This window comes from Salmo trutta, chromosome 5 (assembly GCF_901001165.1).
Source record: "Salmo trutta chromosome 5, fSalTru1.1, whole genome shotgun sequence".
In the NCBI taxonomy this organism is placed as follows: Eukaryota; Metazoa; Chordata; class Actinopteri; order Salmoniformes; family Salmonidae; genus Salmo; species Salmo trutta.
Window position 1 is genome coordinate 56,336,178 of NC_042961.1, and position 18,780 is coordinate 56,354,957.

At 42.0% G+C, this 18,780-nt stretch overlaps 1 protein-coding gene across 1 annotated transcript; it reads right to left on the minus strand.

Annotated features, from left to right (window-relative positions):
* Nucleotides 1-359: 359 nt before the first annotated feature.
* LOC115194592 (microtubule-associated protein 11) lies at nt 360-18,071 on the minus strand. The gene is made up of 11 exons (XM_029754428.1): nt 17,261-18,071; nt 15,871-15,966; nt 15,654-15,783; nt 15,433-15,519; nt 12,290-12,410; nt 11,928-12,075; nt 6,704-6,765; nt 3,784-3,956; nt 3,299-3,435; nt 2,958-3,157; nt 360-2,452 (listed from the first exon to the last, which is right to left on the minus strand). The coding sequence occupies exons 1-11, from the start codon at nt 17,750-17,752 to the stop codon at nt 2,245-2,247; spliced, it is 1,854 nt and encodes a 617-aa protein (XP_029610288.1). The 5' UTR covers nt 17,753-18,071; the 3' UTR covers nt 360-2,244.
* Between the last annotated feature and the right edge of the window lie 709 nt (nt 18,072-18,780).

The following is an 18,780-nucleotide window of genomic DNA, read 5'->3' on the forward strand; positions in this document are numbered from 1 at the left end:
CTGAATAGTTTCCGAATGCACTGTATCTATCCAATATAACACAGAGGGTCTTCTTTAATGGAAATGTGGTAATCTGCAAGGCAGCTGTCTTGGTCCTTTACTGTTCTCTATTCTTTACCAATGATCTACCACTAGCCTTAAACAAAGCCTGGAATCAACAACAACAAAAAATATGTCACATGCTTCGAAATCAAAAAGGTGGAGACTAACAGTGAAATGCTTACTTACGGGTCCTTTTCCAACAATGCAATGAGTTTTTTCATCAGAAATAAAACAAAAAACAAACACGATAATAGCAAACTACATCCTCTACTCAAGTCTCTTGTGTCCTTGACAACATATAGAAATGAACAAAGGATACACAAGAAAGTAGTTTATGTCCAGGGAAAATGAGGCATACCACTCAGTAGACAGTCACATTTGGTCAGATTGTTTGAAATGTCCCCACCGAATATCACATTGTCTTTTACATCGGGGATAGATACCTCTTGGCCATTCCCATTGGTTTATGAACCAGAAAATAAAATGAAAATACAAATATACATCCAGTGCTTTAGGCTCATTCAGAAGCATACAACACACACAAACCACGATCGTTCATTATTCCTAACACAAATGGAAACAGTTGAAAACCTCTACAGGGACTGACTTTAAATAATGCACTATTCTGGATTACCCAAGAGGACTAAATCCCTAATAATAAATGTCAAGTGTGAATGACCTCAACGATCAACAGGCTCAACCAGTCAACGCTTTAACAGCTGTGAACCACAGTGGCAGGCTATGTCCCAATTCTCCACCCTTCTCCCAAAATGTGCACTTGCACAATTTCCCGGCTTGGATGTGAAAGTATTGGATTGGAGAGAGGTTCCACCATTGTTAAATCCATTAGTCTGTAGATTGTATAGGGACGCAAAGGAAAGACAAATGATTGGAAAGGATGCAGGATTGTTCCCTTTCATGGAGTGTGTACTAATATGTAGTGTACTAAGGAGATGAGAAAATGTTAGATTTTTAAGCAGCAGCAAATGCTGACAAAATAAAATAATACAACTCAGACAAACACACAAAATCTCTGATAGCCAGTGTAAAGACAAAATATTAAATGTTTTAAATCCAGTGTAGAGACTGTGGCCCTTAGTCACTAAACTACAACACATTGTAACAAGAGTGAAACTACCTTTTTTCCACAATGAAACCGAACTCGGCCCTTTCTCTGGGTCATCCTGGTGCTTTTGTTAAAGCTAGAATCCTTAGTTGCTACATACATTTTCTTTTTTTTACTTATGAATTATATATACCCATTGATTCTTGAAGAATATTATAAATGCCTCATGAGCAACTGTTGTACCCCATCAGAACCCAAAATATAAGTTTGTGTACAACTATTGGAGTAAAACAATGTGAACAAACACCGTACAGCCTCAAAACATGGCTAAATTATAATGTTGATATCATGGAAGGTCAGTCCTTCAAAACATGGCTAAATTATAATGTTGATATCATGGAAGGTCAGTCCTTCAAAACATGGCTAAATTCTAATGTTGATATCATGGAAGGTCAGTCCTTCAAAACATGGCTAAATTATAATGTTGATATCATGGAAGGTCAGTCCTTCAAAACATGGCTAAATTCTAAATGTTGATATCATGGAAGGTCAGTCCTTGCATCCATAGCTCTGTCTATGACAGTGGTTACATCACTCCAGGTCTATCCCAAAGCGTTTTACGAAAACAGAGGCGGGGTGATTGCTTGTTATTGTTTGACTCAAGGACTCTAGCTTTAACATCCAAAGTTTTACATCAAACATGTCGCATGCAGAACAGTGTTAGAGAACACTTAACAGTGTTAGTTAGACAATGTATTAAAAGTTTGTTAATTAACCAAACCCTGTGAATTTCACGTTAAATGGCAGCACAAATATTACTGCAGATCTAGCTCGCCACCCGATGTTTTTTTGTGTAAAACAGTTATTTACATATTTAATTACACACCAAGACATAAAACGAGGAATAAAACAGAATGTTGAAATAATAGTAAAAAAAAAGAAAGAATTGTGTTGAAAGTAACTTCTCCGGTGTCTTGAAATGATGTGGATCATGTAGAGTAAGTCATTCAGTGTGGCGACTGTGGTCTGTATTTTTATGTGAAACAGTTCTTGCGTTTTGTTTGAGGTTGGATGAAATGCTCAATGAGAAATGTTCTCCCTCCCCCCCTCTTCCTCTAAATCTCCCATTACATCTCTTATTTCCTCTCTACCTCGTTCCTCCAACCCTCCCTCCCTCCCTCGCTCTCCCAGTCTCTTCCGAGTTCCAGTACCAATACCTTACACTCTCTCTTGGCGATCTTATCCAGCGAGAGGACGGGGCGTTCGGGGGGAAGGTAGAGGGGTCGACCCACTGGAGATCCCACTGGAGGAGTGATGGCCCGGCGCTCCATAACACTGCCCGTCCTGGAACACACACACGCGGACAGATACAGACAGACGCAACAGACGGACACACACACAGGCACACACACAAGACGGGGATGATTAGGAGAGAGTTCAAAGAGTCAGAGTGGTCAGGGAGGCACTGCCAGAAAATGGGGATTACAGTGTGGTTGGGTGTGTGTGTGTTTGACTGAATGCTAATTTGTGTGTGTCTACGTGTGTGTTCTGCCTTCAAGTTAAATCTAAAAAGAGAATATAAATTGGATTTTTTCCTCCCGATCTACACAACCTACTGTACATTCTCAAAGTGAATGAGAACTATATACATACGCAATCAAAACACCTTTGTTTTTAATGTTTTATTCATTTGGAAAATGTTCTGTAACTGTTAATATTTTTTTTTTTAAATGTGGAGTAGGTTGTGTAGATCGGTAGGGATTTTTTTGTTATGTATTCCTTTTGAAATGACATTTTAAGGCAGCAAGACTTTCACTAGCGACTGTACATTCGCCTCTGTGTCTCCTACCTCATAAGATGCGACCGTGAGGGTTGTTGGTGAGAGAAGCTCTGTGACCGTCCCAGACTCTGTCTGTCCAGCAGGTCTCTAACAGCAGGGCTGGAGGGAGAGTTATTACGGGACAGGGACAGAGACATGGGTCTGGCCTCAGCAGGGGGGTTGGAACAGGACGCTGTGAACTGGAGCTTCAGCTTCATGTGCTGGCTTAACTGGAGAGGAAGAGGAGGGTGAGTGAGTAATGTTTGGTCTGAGAAACGACAGACAGACTGAATGTCTGTCTGAGAGTGTGTGTGTGTGTGTGTGTGTGTGTGTGTGTGTGTGTGTGTGTGTGTGTGCGCTCGCGCTGGTACCTCAAAAAGTCCTGCCTTGAGTATCTGGAAGGCAACTGTGAAGGAGAGGGTGGACCCTTTCCGACACTGTCCCAAGTTGTTGAGGGGGGAGTGACACACCACAGAACTCGCTGACGGGTCCTCCTGTCGACCACGACCTGGGGGGAGGAAGAGAGAGAGGATGGAGTTGAGTTTAACCAAGGAGAAAGCAATATAATATAACCTAAAGTCATTCTGTTCCTCTGGTATGTAGTCAGTTAGTTAGGGGCTTTGTTACAAATCATGACTGGATGTTAGACAGGATTCACCCCTCATCTACCACCACTACATTCCTCTCTCTCTCTTTCTTTTTTCCCTCCCGGCTCTGTAACAACCTCTCCTTTTATCTCTCCATTATTTTTTCGCTCTCCTCCATCTTCCCTCTGTCTCTTTCCATCCATCTTCCACTTTCTCTCTCTATATCACTCTTTTCCCCCCTCCATAATGATAATCTCTTCTCCTCTCACCTTCGGGTGTCCAGACCAGGCGTACAGCCAGGAAGTCCTGCAGGTTGTTGAGGAGGGTGTATTTGACCCGGAAGTGCTCCTGCGGCCTCACGGCACTCTGACAGGAAGCTGTCATCACCAAACGGGGGCGGTCCAGTCTCACGCTGGGTAGCTGGTAGTGGGTCGAAATGTACCTGGAGATGGGAAGTGAAGAAGGTCAAATCAGGTAATAATGGGGTAGGTATATTTGGACAGATAATAGAGTTAATGGAGAGTAGTTATTATGGGGTAGTTCCAACAAATACTGGGTGTACATGTATCTTGTGAAGGGAAGGCTTGTAGTTATGCTTGTAGTTATAATAGGGTAGTTACAGTGCATTAAGAAAGTAATGGGACCCCTTCCCACATTTAGTTACGTTACAGCCTTATTCTAAAATGGATTCAAATACTTTTTCCCCCTCATCAATCTATACACAATACCTCATAATGACAAAGCGAAAACAGGTTTTTAGAATTTTTTTGCAAAATGTATTTAAAAAATATTGAAAAACACCTTATTTACATAAGTATTCAGAACCTTTGCTATGAGACTCGAAATTGAGCTCAGGTGCATCCTGTTTCCATTGATCATCCTTGAGATGTTTCTACAACCTGATTGGAGTTCACCTGTGGGAAACTCAATTGATTTGGAAAGACACACACCTGTCTATATAAGGTCCCACAGTTGACAGTGCATGTCAGAGCAAAAACCAAGCCACGAGGTCGGAGGAATTGTAATGTAGAGCTCAGAGAAAGGATTGTGTCAAGGCACAGATCTGGGGAAGGGTACCAAAACATTTCTGCAGCATTGAAGGTCCCCAAGAGCACAGCGGCCTCCATCATACTTAAATGGAAGAAGTTTGGAACCAACAAGATTCTTCCTAGAGCTGGCTGCCCGGCCAAACTGAGCAATTGGGGGAGAAGGGCTTTGGTCAGGGAGGTAATTAAGAACCCAATGGTCACTCTGACAGAGCTCCAGAGTTCCTCTGTGGAGACGGGAGAACCTTCCAGAAGAACAACCATCTCTGTAGCACCACCAATCAGTAAAAGGCACATGACAGTCCGCTTGGAGTTTGCCAAAAGGCACCCAAGGACTCTCAGACCATGAGAAACAAGATTCTCTGGTCTGATGAAACCAAGATTTAACTCTTTGGCCTGACAGTCAAGCGTCACGGCTGGAGGAAACCTGGAACCATCCCTACGGTGAAGCATGGTGGTGGCAGCATCATGCTGTGGGGATGTTTTTCAGCGGCAGGAGAGTAGTCAGGATCGAGGGAAAAATAAATGGAGCAAAGTACAGAGAGATCCTTGATGAAAACCTGCTCCAGATGGCTCAGGACTTCAGACTGGGGCCAAGGTTCACCTTCCAACAGGACAACAACCCTAAGCACACAGCCAAGACAATGCAGGAGTGGCTTCGGGACAAGTCTCTGAATGTCCTTGAGTGGCCCAGCCAGAGCCCGGACTTGAACCTGATCGAGCATTTCTGGAGAGACCTGAAAATAGCTGTGCAGCTACGCTCCCCATCCAACCTGACAGAGCTTGAGAAGATCTGCAGAGAAGAATGGGAGAAACTCCCCAAATACAGGTGTGCCAAGCTTGTAGAGTCATACCCAAGAAGACTTGAGGCTGTAATCACTGCCAAAGGTGCTTCAACAAAGTACTGAGTAAAAGGTATGAATAGTTATGTAAATGTGACATTTCAGTTTTTTTATTTTTAATAAATTAGCAAAAATTCAACAACAAAAAAACTGCTTTCGCTTTGTCATTGTGGGGTGTTGTGTGTAGATTGACGAGGTAAAAAAATAACAATTGAATCCATTTTAGAATAATGCTGTAACGTAACAAAATGTGGAAAAAGTCAAGGGGTCTGAATACTTTCCGAATGCACTGTATAATGGAACAGGTAGAGTGAGTGTGTGGGGTAGTTCTAGTGATTATGTGGTAGTTCTATCTATCAGTAGATATAGACCTGGGCCCAGATTCACAAAACACTTCTTATGCAAAAACTTAAGACGTTTCTTAAGAAAAAAAAAAAATAAGTGCAATTCCTCAACAATATCTTAAGATTTAATATTTCTTACTGAGATTACAGTTCTAAAACATGTTCTTGGGTTTAAAATAATCAATACTGAAACTTTCAGATGAAGTTTGTGTGAATTAAACATGGTCAATTGCTTTCATGAGCTTTTTCTCTCACTGCCCAGAGTTTAAGACAAGGGTTTAGCTATCTTGAAATTAAGAACATTTCCAAGAACTTCATTTTCAAGAATCTAATTTCTTCTGAACTTTTTGCTAAAGGAGAAACATAAGAAATAGCACAAGAAAATTTCCAATAACCTTTTTGAGGAATAGCAGCTTTGCTTTCTTCTCGAGTCTATAGTTAAGGAAGAAAATGGCAGTTAAGAGGAAATTGCTTCTTAAGAAGGTTTTGTGAATCCGGCCCCTGGGCCTCCCGAGTGGCGCAGCAGTCTAAGGCACTGCAACGCAGTGCTAGAGGCATCACTACAGACCCGGGTTCGATCCCGGGCAGTATCACAACCGGCCGTGATCGGGAGTCCCATAGGGCGGCGCACAATTGGCCCAGCGTCGTTAGGGGAGGGTTTGGCGGGGGGGCTTTACTTGGCTCATCGCGCTCTCTAGCGACTCCTTATGGTGGGCCAGGCACTTGCAAGCTGACCCCGGTCGTCAGTTGAACGGTGTTTCGTCTGACACATTGGTGCGGCTGGCTTCCAGGTTATGCGGGCGGGTTTTAAGAAGCGCGGTTGGGCGGGTCATATTTCGGAGGACGCGTGACTCGACCTTCGCCTCCCGAGCCCGTTGGGGAGTTGCAGCGATGAGACAAGATCAAAATTGTGGAGAAAAAGGGGGTACAATAAAAAAGTTTAAAAAGTAGACCTACCTGGTAAATGGAAGCTTAGAGGTAGACCATTGCAGCACAGCCACCAATGGAACCTCCAGACCCTAAAGCAGAAAGAAAAACACATTCCTCAAATGATCTCATGCTGTAGACATAAGGACATTATTGGCAGATCTTTCATGCGTATGTTTAATTTAAAACAGTTGAAATGATCTCACACTAAAGCCGGTTGTACACTACACAAAGAAAAAAATATAGAATCATTTGCTGAGCGATGGTCTTGCCAACATAGTGGTGCGCACACTAAACAATGTGGCACAGATGGGGGTCACACACTACAAGATTCTTCACTTGGTCGTAAGGATTGTCGATACCACGCTGTCTCGCCAAAACAACGATGTGATTAGATTGAACGTAGCTACGACGAGCTGTGGCTCAAAGCAGCCTCAAATATTTTCAGTCAGACATTAACACCTTGCCATACAATGCAATCTGAAAGTATTCAGACCCCATGACTTTTTCCCCCAAAAATTATTTTACAGCCTCAATTGTTTTTCTCCCTCATCAATCTACACACAATACCCCATAATGACAAAGCAAAAACTATTCATAAAAAATAAAAACTGAAATATCACATTTACATAAGTATTCAGACCCTTTACTCGGTACTTTGTTGAAGCGTCTTTGGCAGCGATTACAGCCTCGAGTCTTCTTGGGTATGATGCTACAAGCTTGGCACACCTGTATTTGGGGAGTTTCTCCCATTATTCTCTGCAGAGCCTCTCAAGCTTGGTCAGGTTGGATGGGGAGCGTCGCTGCACAGCTATTTTTAGGTCTCTCCAGAGATGTTCTATTGGGTTCAAGTCCAGACTCTGTCTGGGCCACTCAAGGACATTGTGGTGGTGAAATTACAAGATTGTTATAATACTGTTACTGCATCAAATGGTAATTTTATGCAACAGAATAGGGGGTTCTCAGAACTCTATTGTGTCTGTGTGAACAGAGAGTGGGCCTCTGCGGCTTAATGCTAAGAGTAGATTTACGTTGCCTTAGGTGATAAACCTAACAAGCCAAATTCCATTCATGTGAGGGAAATTACTCTGGTCTGACTGGACGGTACCAGGGAGAGATGGCTCGGGTTGAGAGGAACCTCGTTTTGGGGGCCAAACTCTGGTTTCCTTACAATGAGAACAGTCATCACAGCAGATACTGTCTGCTATGAATTATTCATTTATTTCATACAAATCCTAACCTTGTGACCCATTCCACACATCTGTTGTTTGTCACACAGACTAAGGGGGTGTATCTTTGCCATATAAAAGATTTTGGTATTTTTTGTGTCGGGGCTCTCAACACAACATTCAAGAGTGTTGTGTCAACCAGCCATCGTTATTGAGGAGCACTCACATGAATCAGCTGTGTGTGTTGTGTGACATGCTTTTCTTATTAATAAGTGAATAAAGATTTAGTTTAACTCTGACTTGTATGAAAAGTTTGTGTCTCCTTATTTGACAATAAAGAAATAACCACCACAACATTCAGAGACTTGTCCCGAAACCACTCCTGCGTTGTCTTGGCTGTATGCTTAAGGTCGTTGTCCTGTTGGAAGATGAACGTTCGCCCCCAGTCTGAGGTCCTGAGCCATCTGGAGCAGGTTTTCATCAAAGATCTCTCTGAACTTTGATCCATTCACCTCTCTCTCGATCCTGACTAGTCTCCCAGTCCCTCCCGCTGAAAAACATACCCACAGCATGCCGCTGCCACCATGCTTCGCCGTAGGGATGGTGCCAGGTTTCCTCCGGACGTGACGCTTGGCATTCAAGCCAAAAAGTTCAATCTTGGTTTCATCAGACCAGAGAATCTTGTTTCTCATGGTCTGAGAGTCCTTTAAGTGCCTTTTGGCAAACTCCAAGTGAGCTGTCATGTGCCTTTTACTGAGGAGTGGCTTCCATCTGGCCACTCTACCATAAAGGCCTGACTGGTGGAGTGCTGCAAAGATTGTTGTGCTTCTGGAAGGTTCTCCCATCTCCACAGAGGAACTCTGAAGCTCTGTCAGAGTGACCATCGGGTTCTTGGTCACCTCCCTGACCAAGGCCCTTCTCCTCCGATTGCTCAGTTTGGCCAGGCAGCCAGCTCTTGGAAGAGTCTTGGTGGTTCCAAACTACTTCCATTTAAGAATGATGGATGCCACTGTGCTCTTGGGGACCTTCAATGCTGCAGAAATATTTTGGTACCCTTCCCCAGATCTGTGCCTCAACATAATCCTGTATGGCTTGGTTTTTGCTCTGACATGCACTGTCAACTGTGGGACCTTATATAGACAGGTGTATACCTTTCCAAATCATGTCCAATTATTTGAATTTACCACAAGTGGACTCCAGTCAAGTTGTAGAAACATCTCAAGGATGATCAATGGAAACAGGATGCACCTGAGCTCAATTTCGAGTCTCATAGCAAAGGGTCTGAATACTTATGTAAATAAGGTATTTCTGTTTTGTATTTTTTCTACATTTGCAAACATTTTCTAAAACCTGTTTTTGTTTTGTCATTATAGGGTATTGTGTGTAGATTGATTAGGATTTTTAATTTATTTAATCCATTTTAGAATAAGGCTGTAACGTAGCAAAATGTGGAAAAAGTCAAGGGATCTGAATACTTTCCGAATGCACTGCACAGAGTGGAAAAACAGTTGAAGTCGGAAGTTTACATACACCTTAGCCAAATACATTTAAACTCAGTTTTTCACAATTCCTGACATTTAATCCTTGTAAAAAAATTATGTTTTAGGTCAGTTAGGATCACCACTTTATTTTAAGAATGTCAAATGTCAGAATAATAGTAGAGAGAATGATTTATTTCAGCTTTAATTTCTGTCATCACATTCCCATTGGGACAGAAGTTTACATACACTCAATTAGTATTTGGTAGCATTGCCTTTATTGTTTAACTTGTGTCAAACGTTTCTGGTAGCCTTCCACAAGCTTCCCACAATAAGTTGGGTGAATTTTGGCCCATTCCTCCTGACAGAGCTGATGTAACGGAGTGAGGTTTGTTGGCCTCCTTGCTCGCACACACTTTTTCAGTTCTGCCCACAAATTTTTCTATAGGATTGAGGTCAGGGCTTTGTGATGGCCACTCCAATACCTTGACTTGGTTGTCCTTAAGCCATTTTGCCACAACTTTGGAAGTATGTTTGGGGTCATTGTCCATTTGGAAGACCCATTTGCAACCAAGCTTTAACTTCCTGACTGATGTCTTGGGATGTTGCTTCAATATAGAGACATAATTTTCTTTCCTCGTGATGCATTCTATTTTGTGAAGTGCACCAGTCCCTCCTGCAGCAAAGCAACCCACAACATGACGCTGCCATCCTCGTGCTTCACGGTTGGGATGGTGTTCTTCGGCTTGCAAGACTCCCCCTTTTTCCTCCAAACATAACAATGGTCATTATGGGCAAACAGTTCTATTGTTGTTTCATCAGACCAGAGGACATTTCTCCAAAAAGGACATTTCTCCAAAAGACTACGGTTTGCAGTTGCAAACCGTAGTCTGGCTTTTTATGGCAGTTTTGGAGCAGTGGCTTCTTCCTTGCTGAGCGGCCTTTCAGGTTATGTTGATATAGGACTCGTTTTACTGTGGATATAGATACTTTTGTACCTGTTTCCTCCAGCATCTTCACAAGGTCCTTTGCTGTTGTTCTGGGATTGATTTGCACCAAAGTACGTTAATCTCTAGGAGACAGAACGCGTTTCCTTCCTGAGCGGTATGACAGCTTCGTGGTCCCATGGTGTTTATACTTGTGTACTATTGTTTGTACTGATGAATGTGCTACCTTCTCTGAGGTCTTGGCTGATTTCTTTTGATTTTCCCATGATGTCAAGCAAAGAGGCACTGAGTTTGGAGGTAGGCCTTGAAATACATCCACAGGTACACCTCCAATTGACTCAAATGATGTCAATTAGCCTATCAGAATCTTATTTTTAAGCCATGACATTATTTTCTGGATTTTTCCAAGCTGTTTAAAGGCACAGTCAATTTAGTGTATGTAAACTTCTGACCCACTGGAATTGTGATACCGTGAATTATAAGTGAAATAATCTGTAAACAATTGTTGGAAAATGTACTTGTGTCATGCACAAAGTAGATGTCCTAACCAACTTGCCAAAAATATAGTTTGTTAACAAGAAATTTGTGGAGTGGTTGAAAAACAAGATTTAATGACTCCAACCTAAGTGTATGTAAACTTACGACTTCAACTGTATTAAGCCAACATATTGAATTGAATAACATTGGTTGTGAACTTCAGAGCTGTAACGATTTGACACTTTGGCTTTGATTAAAGGCAAGTACAAACACATACTAGTAGTAGTCATCGCTCCTGCTCTAGTCTACACATCCTGGGTGAAGCGAAACACTCATCATCTCACTGTTTTCTTCTCTGGCGAGCTCTCATTGGCTATTGCTTGTCACAGTTTTCAAAACGTGTTGTTTCACATCTCACACTACACGAGCACTGCAGATTTCATGCAGATAAAAATCAAACAGGTTTGAAAATATTTGGGACGTCTGGGACTGCTCAAAGACGAGATCGGTAGCCCTCAGATTGTGTCTCTGACCCGTTCACATTAAACGACCGTCAGTGATGTAGGCAATGACATGGGAATTTTTTCTCCAATCTCAAAAACTAAATCCGGGCCAAAATCGTGCAGTGTACACTCGGCTTAAGTATGATATTATAGTCTGGACTGTATCTCACTGACACAGATACTCCCTTCACTCCCCTTTATGTTACAAACTGGGACTATTTCATTTGGTATTACGTTCTCCTTTCTCTCCGTGAGAGAATCTGTCCTTGCCTGCTTTTGAAAAAGGTTGAAGGTAACCGAGGAGAGGAGCCGAGGAGAGGAAACGTAGAAACAAATGTGCTTGTATGAAATGAGACATCTGCACTCGCGCATCGACATTTTCTAGATAAAAGGATAAGTAGCATATAGTTTTTAAATGTGTGCTTGCTTTTCTCCTTCCAGAAAACAACAGCTGATTCAAAGGGGAGTGGCCAATGTTTAAACACTTCTGCACTAGTCTCCATGAGGATACACCTGTGCATCCTCTGCCGAAGTAGGTAATCATGGAGGTGAGCACAATCCTCCGTTCTCCTACTAACGAACTGACACTCTCCACGACTATTACCCACTTATCGGTTTCAGGGAAGGAGTCGAGGAGAGGATAGACTTTTGCCCAACTGAGAATCTCCCCCCACTCTCACCTCGCTGGACTCTTCCTCTGGCTGGTCTCTGAGCTGCAGCTGAAACAGGAAGTTCTGCTCCTCCAGGGCAGAGAGCATGCTGGGGAGGTGGGAGGAGCTACTGTTCATTCTGTGGAATGATGTCATCGTAACCTCCGCTGATTGGTGGCTGCAGACAGGTAGTATAGAATGTTGTGGTTACAAAATGGTTACAAAAAGTGGCACTTTTAACATTCTGATCAAGGTCTTTTTTTTTACAGCAGTTAAAAAAACCAGACAATATTTAGAGAGACATTACATCTTTCAAACACTTGTTCACCAGACACTGATCTAAGGCCAGTTTTGCAATAAATCCTAATGGTTAAGATTGGGACTGTAATTACCAGACATTGTCCACTAGGAGTACAGAGCCGTCGGGCATCATGGGGAGATAGGACGCGTTGAAGTTAGGAAGAACCCTCACGTTCCTAACACACACCTCCTCCTGGGAACTGGAGTTTAATACTGGGGAGAGAGTGGGAGGTGGAGCGGGGAGCGAGAGAGAGGTGGGAGATATTAAAAGAGACAGAAACAGGAAAACGGAGAGAAGGAGAAGTTTAAGTGATGTAGTATTGTCTCCTAAAACAATGGAGTCACTTCCATAGGACAATATTTATAAACATACACAAACCCCACTTACAACATCCACATCCCATTAAAGGAATAGTGCGACATTTTGGCAACCGAGTGCAGTTTCTCTGTGTGCAGTTTGAAGGAAGTTGAAGGTAGTTTCTGGGGCCATTGCTAACTACAGTTAGTGCAATGACTGGAAGTCTATAGGAATTGCTAGCATACGACCTTCAACTTCCTTCAAACTACACACAGAGAAACTGCACTCGGTTGCCAAAATGTCGCACTATTCCTTTAATGGGATGTGGATGTTGTAAGTGGGGTTTGTGTATGCATGTAGAAACATACAAATGGTATCCATGAGTTCATCTGTCTCTGGGTAAGTAGAAAAAAGGGCTTACACTGCCTTCAGAAAGTATTCACACCCCCTTGACTTTTCCACATTTTGTTGTGTTACAGCCTGAATTTAAAATGTATTAAAATGTAGATTTTTTGGTCACTGGCCTACATACAATACCCCATGATGTCAAAGTGGAATGATGTTTCTCAAAATTTGTACAAATTAATTAAACATGAAAAGCTGAAATGTCTTAAGTATTCAACCCCTTAGTTATTGCAAGCCTAAATAAGTTCAGGAGTAAAAATGTGCTTAACAAGTCACATAATAAATTGCATGGACTCACTCTGTGTGCAATAATAGTGTTTAACATGAATGTTGAATGACTACCTCATCTCTGTACCCACACATACAATTATCTGTAAGTTCACTTGGTTGAGCAGTGAATTTCAAAACAGACCAGGGAGGTTTTCCAATACCTTGCAAAGAAGGTCACCCATTGGTAGACGGGTAAAAAAAAAAATCAAAAGCAGACATTGAATATCCCTTTGAGCATAGTGAAATTAATTACACATTGGATGGTATATCAATATACCTAGTCACTACAAAGATACAGGCATCCTTCCTAACTTAGTTTCCAGAGGAGAAGGAAACCGCTCAGGGATTTCAGCACGAGGCGAATGGCGACTTTAAAACAGTTACCGAGTTTAATGGCTGTGAGAGGAAAAAACTGAGGATGGATCAACAACATTGTAGTTACTCCACAATTCTAACCTAATTGAATGAAAAGAAGGAAGCCTGTAGAGAATACAAATATTCCAAAACATGAATCCTGTTTGCAACAAGGCACTAAAGTAATACTGCAAATAAAGTGGCAAAGCAATTCACTTTTTGTCCTGAATACAAAGTGTAATGTTTGGGGCAAATCCAGTAAAACAGATTACTGAGTACCACTCTCCATATTTTCAAGCATGGTGGTAGTTGCATCATGTTATGGTTATGCTTGTAATCGTTTATCTACTGGGGAGTTTTTCAGAATAAAAAAAAACCAGAAAGGCAAAATCCACCAGACACTGGAGATGAATTGACCTTTCAGAAGGACAATAACCTAAAACACAAGGCCAAATCTACACTGGAGTTGCTTACCAAGAAGACAGTGAATGTTCCTGAGTGGCCGAGTTACAGTTTTGACTTAAATCTACTTGAAAATATATGGCAATGAAAATGGTTGTCAAGCAATGATCAACAACCAATTTGACATAGCTTGAAGAATTATGAAAAGAATAATGGGCAAATGTTGCACAATTGAGGTGTGGAAAGCTCTTAGAGACTTACCGCAAAAGACTCACACCTGTTATCGCTGCCAAAGCTGCTTTTAAAAGTATTGACTCAGGGGTGTGAATACTTATGGAAATGAAATATTTCTGTAATTTATTTTCAATACATCTGCAAGAATGTATTAACATTTTTTTTTCTCACTGTCATTATGGGTTATTGTGTGTAGATGGGTGTGAAAATATATATATTTAATCCATTTTTAATTCAAGCTGTAACACGACAAAATGTGGAATAAGTCAAGGGGCATGAATACTTTCTGAAGGCACTGTAGTTGTCACACTATCCCTTTAAGACAATACAGGGTCATTTCAGAGGGTCCTCTTACTCTATAGTGTAAACACACACACACACACACACACACACACACACACACACACACACACACACACACACACACACACTTCTGAGCTATTGCATAACACTGTAATAACACTGTGGCAGCGAGGATAAAGTACTTGATTTGTCATTCTTTGCTCTCTGTTGCTGTTAACAAACAAAGACTGTATTAGCATAACCACTAGCTTAAACACTTTGTTTTCAAACAGGAAAGAACATAACATAAATATGCCATTTATCAGATGTTTTTTTCCAAAGCGACTTACAACAGTGAGTGCATAACCTTTTCATATGGGTGGCCTATGCGGGAATTGAAATCCACAACCCTAGCATTGCAGGTGCCATGCTCTACCAATTGAGCCGCACAGGACCAATCATGAATCTTCATTTGGCACTCCTCAACTAGGGCATTACCCAAGCAGCCACTGTACTGCCACCAGGTCAGACTGGACACCAGCAAATGATTGTCCTTCCTGGTTGATTCATTCCAGAGCCGTGTATTTAGATAATGCAGAAACCTCAATCTATGATTCATTTACATGACACAGCAACATTCTATGGCAGGCATGTTAGCGCCCCATTAACATGACATGGGGAATATTTAAATAATGCTTTGCAACTGAACTTCTGGAATTAGAACAATATTCAAAATTCGTAAAGTTGTCCCAACTCTCTATATACATGGCTCTGATTAATTCCAGTGAATGAACAGGATTTTATACACACACACACACACACACACACACACACACACACACACACACACACACACACACACACACACACACACACACACACACACACACACACACACACACACACACAGAGTGTTTCTCATTCAGTAGAACTAGGGTCCAGAGTGTTTCTCGTTCAGTGTAACAAAGTTTAACCTCCCCAGCTCCCTACCTTTGAGAACGGTCAGGTGCTTCCCGGAGACGGTAATCTGTTGACATTTCACAGTCGGAGGAGGAAGAACACTCAGGGTGGTGCTGACTGGACCGAAAGGGGGAAGGTGGGGGAGAGAGAGATATTTGTCATAAAAAAATGCATTCAAAAACTATTCTGAATGCGAATATGATGTATTGAGATTGTTTTAATTTCAAAGGCATGTGTGTGTTTGTGTGTACCCTGGGCCTTGAAGGTGTTGAGGTCCTGTCTGAATGTGTGTGTGGGACTCCTCAGCTGTAGGATGGTGAGGTAACCATGTTCCCTGATCTCTGCCTTCTCCTTCTCCTGCTTCCACACTGTCACTACGATCTGACATAGACAGGAACGCACAGGTCATGGCGAGGTTATGAACATGAATAGTCACTACGATCTGATCACACATACACACACTCTCACCTTGACCTTGAGCGTGTTGACGTGGAGTTTGTCCAATGAGACGGTCAGAGGGAAGATGACCTCATCGTTCAGTACCACTGGCTTGTCCATGGGTGACTAGGAGAGAGAGGAGGGCACATGTACACACACAGAAATATTATAGCATTTTCTATTGTTTTCATGGGTGACTAGGAGAGAGAGGAGGGCACATGTACACACACAGAAATATTATAGCATTTTCTATTGTTTTCATGGGTGACTAGGAGAGAGAGGAGGGCACATGTACACACACAGAAATATTATAGCATTTTCTATTGTTTTCATGGGTGACTAGGAGAGAGAGGAGGGCACATGTACACACACAGAAATATTATAGCATTTTCTATTGTTTTCATGGGTGACTAGGAGAGAGAGGAGGGCACATGTACACACACAGAAATATTATAGCATTTTCTATTGTCCATGGGTGACTAGGCGAGAGAAGACGAGACAGAAAAACGATATTATATGTGTGTGTGTGTCTGTGTGTGTGTGTGTGTGTGTGTGTGTGTGTGTGTGTGTGTGTGTGTGTGTGTGTGTGTGTGTGTGTGTGTGCGCCACACAGAGAGAGATTATGTAAACAACGGGTTCTCACAAAAAGAAAGGAGGAGGATTTATTTGGACTATAGATTGTTGATACGGATGTGAGTCACTACTGTTATCCACTCTCTCACATCAGCAGTGTATGATGGACAAACGGGACCTTTCACAAAAGACATGGGAAATGAAAGTGTGGTTGAGTGTCACAAATACAACAATCCATTCCCATTACTTTGCCCACATTGACTATCATAGTGGGTGTTATCTTGCAGCGTTGCCAACACCTCAAGGTACATTTGTTTGGCTATGAGCTGCTGTGTTATGAGAGGTGGTATGACTTCTCTGAAAATATGACTGGCTTGTTTTTGTCTGTCTGCACAGGCACTGCGTGGCTTCATAACAGGCAATGGTGAGCAAATATTCCACATGTCCTGCTCTCTCTCTCAATGTCAAGTTCGGACAAATCGAAACAGTGCTGAGGCTCGCATGCTTGAGGCGTCTTGTATGTCATCAGTAACTCCTAGATAGCGCCGACATGTACAGCAGATCACAATAACAAGTTATCATAGTCAGAGTGAGACAGTGTTTTGGCTTGTTGGGTCAGTGCATGCAGGAAGTTGAAAAAGGTCTGGTTCACTGTGGTCGTGGATTACATGTGTGATTCTGCTGCACTCTTATCAGCTCAGGAAATGTCAGCACTTCCTATTTCACACAAGAGGTGTACACGTAGCCTATTATAAAATACAATAAACTGGACATGTTTATAGTCCACTTAAGGACCCTTCTTTCCCTTCAACTTATCACCAGACTGTTATTAATTATTTCATATTACCTGCATCGGTGCCCGCCGATACTGCCGCCCATCACTCCCCGTGTTATTGTGAATGAGAAGCGGCTTGCATTCTCTGAAGCCTCGGTTCCTGGACTCCCTTCTGCCTATATGGGCTGTACCCACAGCAAAGTCAACCTCGTCGGGGTCCTCGTCTGCACCGTCGTCGCTGTAGCTTCTCTGGAACTCGTGGGGGTGAAGTTGGGAGCGATGTCGGCTCTCGCCGGGGCAGACACTTGCTACAGCGGAGAGGGAACCTACCAGCTCCTTCCAAGCCCGGGTACCGCTGTCACTATCCCCGTTTCCCTTTGTCCCGCCCGAACCTGACCTTTCATCTCTGGACCGCAGGACCAACAAGAACTGCACCGTCTCGCCGAGATAGAGGTGACTGCGACGGGGGAGAGTTCGGTATTTTGACGGGTCGGAAAGGTCCGTGATGGGAACAGCAGGGAAATACATAAAATACTCGCATTGCGATTCCATCATTAGAACCATTGCTAACGTTAGCTAGCTTATTTACCCGGTTATTGCCACATACAAACAAGCTAATACGATTCACACCCCTCTTGGAGTTACAGTCTCCGTTTATGACCAGCGTCGACAGCTGGCCTATTTTCTATAAATATATTCTCAATAATAAACATTTAAAATCCAATTCATTGTGGCCATCAGTCGATGAACCTGCAACCGACTCTTCACTTTGCATTGTCCTTCAGTACAACCAGTCGATCACAGACCAAAAAAAAGCAGAATATTGAAACTAGGCAGGAGTAATCAACTGCCTATAAATATAGTTCACAGAAGCCCACATAGCAGGCCTTTCTCTCCCCAGTCAGGTAGGCCTACTAAATACTATAGTATTATATTTAAAAAAAAAATCTGACAATTAAATAAATAACACTTGATTTTGTCAAGTTGAAAACATTGACTGAAAATCCTGTTAAAGCCATTGTAAACTTGATGTGATCAATTTGCAACAATGCCTAGAGATTTCGAATTTCTATTTAAATCTTAAATAGATAAGCCACTCAAAACCACACAATGATCACAGGCAGAAGCTTTGTAAAACCAATGAATGAATGCAGATATACTGCATATCGAGGTTTCAAACCAAGTATAAACATCTTCAAGTAACAGGGAGATAATGACATGTTAAATATAGTTTTCTGAAGTATTACCTACAATGTCTGCAAAAAGTATGCTCTCAAGTACGGTAGAATAGTCTCCATTTGAATGAGAATACAAGTCATATCAAACCAGTACATTATGGTTGTTTGTTAATGTTAGGCCTATCAAAGAAAGTTTCTATTCCCTCAATTTACCCTAGTTACTATTTCCTTGGTTTCCCCATAGAAATTAATTAAATCATAATGATATCCATTCAATCAATAATACTATTTGGTGGAATGACAATGTATTTAAGTTACATTTTGTTGCTTCAACACCTTATTCAGTTTTTTTTAATGACAGTGAGAAAACATGTCCCATGATTCCAGGTGAGTATTCTTCAAGTCAACATACAT

Coding starts and splice junctions, on each gene's coding strand:
- LOC115194592 (XM_029754428.1), bottom strand. CDS start 17,752: ATGGTTCTAATGATGGAATCGCAATGCGAGTATTTTATGTATTTCCCT. Junction 15,967..17,260: donor ATCGGCGGGCACCGATGCAG/GTAATATGAAAT, acceptor TCTCTCTCCTAG/TCACCCATGGACAAGCCAGT. Junction 3,957..6,703: donor TCTAAGCTTCCATTTACCAG/GTAGGTCTACTT, acceptor TCCCATCTCCAG/GTACATTTCGACCCACTACC.